Genomic DNA, 11,055 nt, shown 5'->3' with positions numbered 1-11,055 from the left:
TGTGTGGCTAACCCCCGCGGATAGTACAGATCCATGTTATATACGTACAAAATACATCCATTAAACCCGGGCATGTGTATTCAATGAGAGTTTACTTAGGGACCACACAATTAAAGCTTGTGACTTTACCATATAATATGCATACACAAAACAGACATTTTACCTATAATTATTCGCATCACTTAAGTAATTCCCACAACAGACCCATCCCATTGTTCCATATAATTTAGAATAGGCTCTGTGCCACACTTAGTACACTTGTCTGAGCTCGCGCAGTGTCGCTGGAAATAGCTGCTGTTTACTTAAAAATTCTGCACACTGCACAGCTTTCTTGCGTTGCTAAATTATTCGTAGGAAAATGGTTGCAAGGTCTGACTTCGCATAGTTCATTTGTTCATCTGGGAAATTCCTTTAACTCAGTTTCAACAATGACACAACATAATATTAGAGCAGTGATACACTTTGTATTTTACATTGATTTAAGTATTGATTTGAGTCAAAGGAGCCCAATACCAAGACACCGTATTACCTACACAGATATGAAGTAGTTCTAAAAATAAATACCGTGTGCTATTTGTAGACTGACTGGAAAACAATAAATTATCTCTGTGTTAAACTAAACTTAAAGGTCCCATATTACACAAGAATATGACTCTTGTGAGCTTTGAGCTACGCTATATTGCTATTACATCATCAAAAACATATCTGGAGTTGTGTTTTATTTCATTCACACATGTTTGAGTAATCCTTTATTATTAGACTGTCTATATTTCCAAAGCTCAGAGACTCTGTTCTACCTTAGAAATTCCAGAGCTGAAATCATCCAAACCGATTCTAGTGAAGGTGTATGGAGTTTAAAAACACAGTGGAGCATTTCCTGTATTATCACATCACAGGAGAGGGTTTTCTGTTTGAGAGAAGAAATCAGCCTAATTATGTAGGACTTGTGTGCTGAACTTGATAGAGTCATTTCTGTTGCTGTAGTGTCTGTGAGGAAGCAGGCCCGTTGTCAGTGATAACAAAGTAGTTCCTTCCTTTGAGTGGAATCGATGACAGCAGAGGTGTGACCGGGGTTGAGGCAATTCCTATTAAAAGAAGTACACAACAGCGTCTAAATCTATTACGCACGTTGGCTGTCTAGTTTATGGTGTATGGGTTCCCCCTAGTGGCCACCAACTAAAAGGACAATATAATGAGTGTCAAATACTCTTGTACCTGAAGATGCACAGTTTCTCAAAGACTCCAGTAAGTTGGTGCTTGAAAATTTAACAACGCATTTGAAGGGCTCCTTATGTTGTGCCATGTTTTTTGCATATCCTCTGAATTTGGTCTCCAGCTGAAAAAAAAAAAAAAAGGAAATTTACAGTTACAGGACACTTATTACGCTATTTTCTGATAATATAATATATAATATATAATGTTGTGTCCTCATTACAAACACACCTGGAGTTGTGTTTTTTTTTAATTATTCACACATGTTTAAAATACAAACCCTGCATATTTAGGCTCTCTCAAACTAAAAACACTTGCGATCTCATATTGTAATATAGGGAGTGCTCCACTGTGTTTTTTAACTCCATACACCTTCACTAGAATCATTTGGATGATTTCACTCCTGGAACTGCTAATCTCACATGAACTAAGGAGAAAAAGGTAGCTGATAACTTGAAGACTACTTTATGACATCAGCAGAGCATTTTGAGCTTTGGAGATGTATAAAGGGTTACTCCAAACATGTATGGATGAAACAAAACACAACTCCAGTTATGTTTTTGAGGGGGTAACAATATTCTAACATGTCTTAAATCTCACAAGAGGCAGTTTTGCATAATGTAGGACCTTTAAACTCAATTAAATTCTATGTACCCTGTAAACTGCCGACTGTAGTTCTGGTAACTTGCCCCCACCAAATGCCTCACATGCCATCTGAACTCGGTTTGAAGACAGCTCAGATTGTTCTTGTTCAATCAGTGGGTCTGTAAAAAGATAATATGGAATAATTAAGGAATAGGAACATCTTATCTGAAATCAAGAGAAATATAAACTTATACTTTTGGCATTTTCTTTGTTTTCTGTAATGTGGCTTGGAAATTTGGATGGAAACACCTATAAAACAATACAAATAATTACTATGCAAAATATAAACAACAGAAACAGAAAGCCAAATTTGGTTCATTACCTGTTCATATTGTCTCATGAGCAGATCCCTGATTGCACCAAGCTTGCGTCCACTGAGATTAGCATCCTTTACGGATTGGTATCTAGTGGCAAATACCAAAGCCTACAAAGCACAGAGCAGTATGTGAGAACACATAAGAATCTGCCTTGTATGTAGTTTTTAAATTGTATTTAGAGATAGACCAATATATCGGGCAGATATTTGCGGGTTTTTTTGCATTTTCAACCATAGACTGAATATATAAATGGACATAGCTAATCCACTAGCCGTCACATTCTAAATAAGAAGTCAACATGTAGGCACTTCTGGCTCCATAGTGTCTGTTCACTTTACATTGAAAAACTGTCAGCCTCCTCAATTTGTCCACAACTACTGGTCTTAAATCTCCAGCTGGGACTGATATTTTGTTTGGCCAAAAAGCTGCCTCCATATGCATCAAGAGTATATGCATAAAGCCTTATTTGAATATTTTAGTCCAGAGAGCAGTATTTCCCTTTAATACAGAGACATATAGTCTAATTTTTATCCCAGCAGTATAAAAATTAGCTGAGCGCAAAACCCCCCAAAACAAAACAAATTACATAAACATTAATGTAACCATGTTTAATCGTTCATCAGTGCTTTTTTGTTCAGAGGAGGCAATAAGTAACATTTATACACCAAAATACTGCATTAAAGAAAATAATTCCAATTTGGATCACTTGTGCCACCATAGTCTTAGTATAAACCTGTAAGAAACACAGAGAGGGTACTGCAAAAATGAGCTCTTATGCAGTTTGTAGTAAGACAAGGTCGTGGATGAGTTTGACCTAAATTTAAAAAAAATATAATAATAATAATAATAATAATATATATATATATATATATATATATATTTTTTTTTTTTTTTTTTTTTTTTTTAACCAAAATCATCCCTATATATTGCCCAAAAAATATCAGCAGACATTATTGGCCACTGTTTTTTCTGGATCCTAAATCATGGGTATCAGCATCATCCATAATATATCGGTCGATCTCTAATTGTAATGCATATTTCATTTACCTGGTATACCAAAGGCCTCCGCTTTGAGCTTAGGCTGGTCATGAACACATAGGGAGACTGGAGATAGTGTACCACATATGTCGGTCGAAAATGATTGGGCCTGGAAAAACTTTCACCCCATGCAAGCCGGATCCATACTGCCTCATCTGTGTGTTTCTTTATTTTGATGGACACCTGTGATTATAAAAAACAAAACAAAACATGAAGCGGGATATAGATAAAGATTGTTACTATAGAATTCACCCGGTTAAAGTTACATAAATGTGACTTACTTACATTTTGTATTAGTTCAGTGAGGTGTGATTTAAATTGCTCTTTAAACTGCATCAGCTCAACAGTGTGGGCATCGTCTTGAGAACAATGAAATGCACATAAAATTATATTTCAGTACATTTCAGTTAAAAATTTTAATAAAAATTACAATATACCTTCTGGGTCAGCAAGTTGGTAGGCATGCCACATTCCCACATTTGGGTTGTCAATTATATCTAAACAATAAATACATTAAAAAAAAGGGAAGATATTGACAAATCATTCCAACTGGCAACCATTTATAGAAATAATAATATTTACTTACACAATAACTCCAATTCTGTTATATGTTTAGTATTCCAGTTACTTTCCTACAAGAAAAAAACATGAATACACTTTATATCTTGTATTAAAGGTACTATATTAGACAAAACTCACTCTTGCAAGCTTTAAGTCATATTAGAATATTGTTATCTCTTCAAAAACATGCCTGGAGTTGTGTTTTGTTTCATACACACATACCTGCCTTATTATTAGACTGTCTACATCTCCAAATCTCCAAATGCTGTTCCACCTTGTGATGTCATGAAGTGGTAGTTTTCAGCTCCTTTTATCTTTTGTTAAGTAGGGACTGGCAATTCCAGATCTGAAATTATCCAAATGATTCTACTTAAAGTGTACGAAGTTAAAACACATAGTCGAGCACTTTCTATTTTACCACATTATATCACAAGATGGAACAGTGTGTTTTCAGTTTGAAAGAAGAACTCAGCCTAAATATGCAGAATTTGTGAGTTAAACATGTTTGAATGAAACAAAACACAACTCCAGGCATGTTTGCGATGAGGAAACAACATTACAAAATAATAATACGGGCCCTTTTTGCCGTGCTGTATAAATTCCAGGCAATGCACATACATCTCCATAGAAACAAGCCACCAGAAAAGTTACACAGTGCACCTTTAACCAGTGACGAGATCGAAGCTGAATTGCCACACCTTAGAGGAGATAAAAAAAAAAACCCTCACCTCGCAGATTGAGAGTAATGTTTCTGTTAAAGAATACTTCGACAGGGTAAAATCCATGGACTCCAGCTGCGCTTTCTCCATACGACCCCACTTTTCGAGGGTAGGTTGGAGCTTATGACTCGGTATCCGCCTAACAAGTCTCTTCAGCAAAGCCTGTGCCATATCGTCCATTTCAACGCTATATCTAACCGTTTGTTACTATAAAACGTGACCCGTAGTTAATTTAACTCAAATAAGACGTAGATTTTGAGTTTTGTGGCACTGTTTTTACATGAACAACGGCGCTACCAAATATGATCCAAACAAACCGCGTCCACGAGCGGAACATGAATGGACCAATCACAGCGAGTCTGCACGTGCACTGTAGCGCCCCCTGTCGGGCCGGAGAGACTCAACTGTCTGTCAACAACAGTTCAGTAACAGTTAGGTGAGGACGGTTTGCACATAAAATTATTCTGACTAATGTTTCATTCTACATTTACATACAGATAGCCTACTGACATAGACATATCAAAAGACACTGAAATATAATATAAAGAAAAGTCATGTAGTCTACAAATACGGAAGTTCAAGTGTTATATTTATCTTGATGTTCAGCTCTTTGCTGGAGGCCGAGCTTCTTCGAAAATCAGGGCGGGTCCTGAGTTTGGGCAATCAGGAAATTCAGACCTGTCATGAAGAAGTCCCTCCTTTGACTTTAGTTTGACCAGTTGGTGATCCTCCCGCGGCGGCCTCTCACAAACAGCCCCGGCCATCGCTGCGGTCCTCCGGTCCCTCCATGGCCAACTCTACCGCCGTGTCGCGTAAGTTCGTTCTGTTGTTTTTCTCCGGTGGAGTTTTGCTGCAGCGATTATCGGGAGAGAAGAGTGGAGTCTGTAATGTTTATCCTGAACTCGTGATTTTTATGAGCAGTTTGCCTGATCAGAAGGAATCCAGTAGAATAGATGTGCTCTTTGAGCCATGCTTGTAACTTTTAAGGCAAGATTAAAACTAGAGTCAATTCACTTTACCCTGCCTACATGTGAAGATGCACTGGCATGCATGGCAGCGACTCTGCACGGCTCCATTATAGAGATGTCCTGCTTTAATGATAGGATAGTTATTTTTGTTGTCATATGCGTACTGAGGTTTGATGGCGGCAGATGGACAGGTTGTACATCCTTGTGCACAGATGTCATTTTGTCCAGCAGACTCTATGAGACCTGACTGCGTCCAATCAGCGGTTGGTCTTTCACGTGGCCCGACAGAGGAAAGACCAAAGCTGGTCTGTTTCCATTTTCCACAGGGGCCAGAGGATTCTGGAGCTTACTTGTGGCCCGACCTATTACTCCTGATCTAATTAAAGAAGCGCGTTCTCCATTTCATCTCAATGACACTCCACCGTGGTTATAACACAGTAGAGTACCTGTCTTCTCTGTGATAGTTCTGATTCAAGCCTATGGCCTGCTGCTGCAGGCACACATGAAGTAAATACTTTACATTGTCGTGGCTTCTTCCAGTGTAACATGACAGGATGTTGTGTAATTACAGCTAACTGCAGATCAGGGTTGATTTGACAAGATCGGGTGGAGTGTAAGAAAAGGAATGTAATTTTGGAAGTAAGGCCGAATTTACATTTGACCTCAGTGACATCAACCTCAGCGATTGTCTTATATTATTAAAATGTTTCTGCAGTTTTTTTCATCTCAGAATAAATATCACATTGCAAAACACCACCATTATCCAACTTGTTTGTCTAATTTCTAAATGTGACAGATGGTCCGATTTGGACTAGAATAATTCAATGCCAGTGCTGACGCGTTCAAAACATTTTTCACACAAACTGAAGCAGCGTTCTGTGGCCTCTGTTCATTTGTTGGTTTCTACTTGTTATTATTTTGATAACATTTGCTGACAATTGCCTGGACCAATTATTATCTGAGCAATCACATTATAGGCTAATAATAACACCTTAATAATACGATTATGTGCATTACAATTTTGACAAATCGATACACTGCAATCATTATACATTCATTCCACATTTGGTGGTGGAAGGTTACTGTTTAAGTCACAGCTGCCCTGGGGTAGACTGACAGAAAAGAGACTGACAATCTGTGCCATTGGTGCCTCTAACATCACTTCCAATTTCACTCATGCTCCCATTACATTTGTACATAGTCAAGGTGGGTGAAGTGCACAGAGACACACTGACAGTATGGTCTAAGATTCAAAGATTCAAACTGCGACTTCAGGTTTGTGGATGAGTGTCTAATGTTGCTGTTAGTCTCCATTAGTGGTGCTGGTCATTTTGGGATAGTGTTGTAACTGTTTACAGAATCAGTGGTTTATGGTAAATGAGAAAAGCATTTAGCATTTCCCAGATGAGCACAATAATAACAAGTAACATAGGCCTGTCACAGTAACATTTTGAAGCATCATATATTCCTATACAGAGAAATATTGTGATAAACTATAATATTGAAACTTCTATATGCCACTGACACAAAGCAGTAGAATCCCGCTATATCCAATTTTAAATCAACAGTATTTTATATATATATACATAAAGAAGTTCTTTATTCTACCTTTTATTTTATTTTACAGGTCAAATCTTACATTACTACATACATATTGAAAATTGTACCCACAATAAATATTAAGCCCAAAATATATATTTCCAGCTTTCATATATAGAATGATAAATTTATATTGTAATTATCATAAGAGGCCTAGAGTAACACTGGATTAGATTGGAGTTGGACTACAAGGGCACTCATTATGCAAACTGTGAGGAATTTCACGGAAAATCTAAAATAGCACCTCTTCAATATCTCGATGTCGGAAATAAGGAACAAGTTCAGTGTTTTTTGACCCTTGGCATTGTCATTGTCCTGATGTCAGCATAATACATTCACTGCCAACTACAACTTTACACAAGCGGCTTCACTCTTTGTGTCATGATTCTACATAATATGTGGTCTGACTTGTCTGAAATGTGACAAAGAAACTTTTTCATGATATACAATTTTTTTCAAATGGTCTGTAATACAAAATATAACAACTATGCAAAAGAAGAAGCAGTGCAGAGATACAATAGTGATTGACAGGACATAGGGTTATCTATTACTAGAGATGGGACAAGCTCTTGTGCCACAAGATCTCACGAGACAAAATCACCATAAGACTGTGAACACAAGAAAAATAATGAATTTTTTTTCCCTATTTGGGTTGAACAAAAAAAGGTTAAGTGTGGCTGTGAGTTGAATCTTTTGAGAAGTTGTAGTTCCAAAAAGCACTGCTAGAATGATAACAATATTAAATGAAGTAAATACAAATTCTGAAGCCAACCTTGGGAACTAAATTGCATTATTTTCATATTATAAATTATGTAAAAATCTTATTTTGTCTTGTTCTCATGGACCAAATCTCGTGTCTTGTCTTGTCGTGTCTCGTCTCTTCCCTGTTTGCTCCCAACAACTGCTTTTCAAAGTTTCAACTACCGGTACTTTGGAAAATTTGCTTTTGCATGTTGACAGTAGCTCAGTTGGTTGGCAGTGCAATACCAGCTCCAACAGATGAATGCTGATGTTGTGTCCTCGGGCTAGACACTTACCCATCTCGCCCCCAATGTCTGCGTACACTGGTGTATGAATGTGTGTGTGAATGGGTGAGTGTTTTCTTGATGTAAAGTGCTGAGTGAAGGTGAAAAAGCGCTGTATAAATATGTGACCATTGACCAAAGCATTTTTTCTTATGCATATTTTATTATTTACATTTTTATTTGTATTCATATTAGACTGCCTGACTGTCTATTTATAATAACCTTAAGTGCAGTTTGTGTTAAGTGCTGTAGTTGCCAACAAGAGGACTATTTGGACCAAGACGAGAGAGTTTTATAGTGAAATATTTATGAAGTCAAATCACTGCTCTGTTTTTTTGCAGAGAATTGATTGGACATCATTTGGTGAAACCCGCAGCGCAAACGTCAATAACCTCGAGCGGAGGCCAGATCCTTTAAGACGCAGGAAATTACTCTAGTGGGACGGAGAAGCTTATCAGGCCCAGTCTAACTCAGCTATTCATTTCAGGTTTACAGTTTGACACACTGCAAAAATGCATTCACGTTCTTGGACAAATATCAATAAATAACAGATTTTGAGAAGATTGTTGGCTGTAGTATTCACTCAGCTGACAGGGAGGAGCGTTCGTGAAGGAAAATGTTAGACCAGAGGTAATGTTTTTCTACAATTCTAAAGTTAATGGGCCAGCATATGAAGATATTTGCAAAGCTGTACGAATGGTTTGTTAAGTAGAAAGTATATGCATTAAAGCTGAACTATGTAACTTTTCTGATGGAGGGTTTGCTTGTCTCCATGAAATGTTGCTTTTCTGGATTGTTCCACAGTATGATATTAAACTAAAAGGTGAACTATGAAACTTTTTTGGTTCAGCGTACCTCACCTGCTTGTTCCTTTGGATATGTCATCACTCTGTATGGAATGTTTCACAGTATGACATTAAACAGTTCTGTCTTACATTTATTAAATTACAGATCATTTTACAGCTAGAGAAACAGGCATTCTGACTGTGAGCGGGGTTGCCTCTCCACAGATTTGACCTATAACTTTGTCTGGTTTGAACTTCATGAAGATAGAAAGTTTTAATGCCATACTGTAAAACATTCCAGACAAAGCAATAGCAGAAAATTATTTGATGGGCCCTCCATCAGAAAAATTACACAATGCACATTTAAGTATCTTGTATTTTTGAGGTCACCTTTTACACAAATATTATCTTGTTATGTCGCCTACTTTTCCAGTTAAGTTTAATACCACATTATGGAAGATTCCAGACAAACCGTTATCAGACAAGAAGTTATCAGGCGCCTTCACCAGGAAAGTTGCATCATCAATCATTTTGCTTTTTGAATATAGGTTGTGTGTAAATGGCTTTACTGCTTGGAAAAGGTTCAAATTTAGAGGTCCTATATTACAGTATTTTCTGATCTTTCTGATGTTATAATGCTGTTTCCTCATGAAATACATACCTGGATTTATGTTTTGTTTCATTCACAAATGTTTAACACAGTGAACTTGCATATTTAGATTAAGTTCGTCTCTTAAACAGATAACACTCTGTTCCACCTTGTGATGTCATTTGTATGTCATATTGAGCTTTGGAGGTGTAGACAGACTAATAATAAAGCATTACTCAAACATGTTCAATGAGGCAACAACATTCTAACATGGCTTAAACCTCACAAGAGACAATTTTGCGTAATATAGGACCTTAAAAGTTTTGATTCTTGTTTAGAACAGTTTAGAGCAGAGATTTTCATGATTTAACTTCTCTTCATTCATGGCCTGTTTAAACACATGGGCAGGGTGGTCACAGGGTGCTCAGAGACTGGACAATGGCCTGTTTGAGTCTGTTCGCTCAGATACAATGGTACTGCACTATCCCTGTATGCTTCAGCTAGTATGTGGTTAGCCAGTGCATTCACTCAGAGAATTCCCTTGTTTAACTAAACCCTGACTTCAATCTGACGGTGCTTTTCCAAAACTCTCCTCTCATCTTGTCTTTGACTTGTGAATCTCATTCAGTAATGTTAACAGGAAGCACACAAAGGGTCGTTTGTGCGTGGTAGTGGAATGCAGCACTCGGTTCAGGAGCTTTCGTGACCTCCAACCTCTGGCCCATTCAAATATTGACTTCAGAATCAAAAGCCTGAGCACGATTTTCACATTTTTTGTAAATTCAACTTCAAATAAGCAGAACACTGAACATGAGATAAAACAATCCCTGAATTCAAATATGACAGGTCTATAGTAGGTTATGTGGTCCCTGGCTGGATAAGGCATAACAAAAGAAATTCCAATAAAGGTCAGGGATAGGGTTTTAATATTGTAAAATAGAAAAAAAAAAAAATTAAATTACAAAGCAACACATTTTCAGGAGCCTCCTTTATGCCAATTTTATACATTTTTGTGTAAAACTAGATGCCTTTGTGTGATTCTGTTTTTGTTTTTTGATTTTGTATGGCAAGCATGCATAGAAACATTTTACCTTGCATGTTTTCTATATTTATTTGGTCTATTTATCTGTGTTTTAGATGCCTGCCAATTTAAGTATGTTTATGTACTCTAAATCTGGTATCTTGTGAACAGCGCTGGTCAAAGCTTGGCACATATTTAGATATTTGTACTTTGAATTTGTGGTTAGACATCTGTCAGAACAGAAGGGCGTGGTGTGGCTCAGGTCTACTGAAGGCTGGTAACCTGTACAAATACAATACACTTTTATTATAATTAAAATATACTAAACACTCGCTCTTTCCCACCTCAAACCCATAAGAAAACTGCATAGTCATGTTTTCAGCAATTATCTCTCTTTGCACTAGAGTGTTCAAATAAAGCTTTGTGGTGATTTTTAAGGCTGCAGGTCACCCAAAACAAAATATTGGCCTGTGCTTGAGATTTAAAGGTGCACTGTGTAACTTTTCTGGTGTAGGGTCTGTCAAATGCTTTTTTCCATGGAGATGTTATTGCTTTGTCTGGAATGTTTCACAGTAT

General features: G+C 37.2%; 2 protein-coding genes across 3 annotated transcripts in view; one reads left to right on the top strand and one right to left on the bottom strand.

Annotated features, from left to right (window-relative positions):
• Positions 1-75: 75 nt before the first annotated feature.
• On the bottom strand, positions 76-4,989 carry cenpn (centromere protein N). Its single transcript, XM_020922066.2, has 10 exons — positions 4,502-4,989; positions 3,799-3,844; positions 3,650-3,709; positions 3,498-3,571; positions 3,222-3,395; positions 2,180-2,281; positions 2,052-2,106; positions 1,867-1,976; positions 1,216-1,336; positions 76-1,085 (listed from the first exon to the last, which is right to left on the bottom strand). Exons 1-10 carry the CDS (start codon positions 4,670-4,672, stop codon positions 967-969), a joined length of 1,032 nt encoding a protein of 343 aa, XP_020777725.1. The 5' UTR covers positions 4,673-4,989; the 3' UTR covers positions 76-966.
• Positions 4,990-5,158: 169 nt separating this feature from the next.
• Positions 5,159-11,055, top strand: part of rell1 (RELT like 1) — a 36,631-nt gene continuing 30,734 nt past the window's right edge. The window contains exon 1 of one of the 2 annotated variants that reach the window (XM_020922044.2): positions 5,159-5,304. In XM_020922044.2, coding sequence (XP_020777703.2) covers positions 5,280-5,304 — 25 coding nt within the window. In that variant the 5' untranslated portion in view covers positions 5,159-5,279. The remainder of the gene's footprint in view (positions 5,305-11,055) is intronic. The other variant, XM_020922045.2, reaches the window with a different exon arrangement.

Source organism: Boleophthalmus pectinirostris, unplaced genomic scaffold (assembly GCF_026225935.1).
Source record: "Boleophthalmus pectinirostris isolate CB_2022bp ecotype Guang Dong unplaced genomic scaffold, ASM2622593v1 HiC_scaffold_20, whole genome shotgun sequence".
NCBI classification, from domain to species: domain Eukaryota; kingdom Metazoa; phylum Chordata; class Actinopteri; order Gobiiformes; family Gobiidae; genus Boleophthalmus; species Boleophthalmus pectinirostris.
The sequence above is the reverse complement of the archived record's forward strand: the minus strand, read 5'-3'. Positions and strand labels throughout refer to the sequence as shown.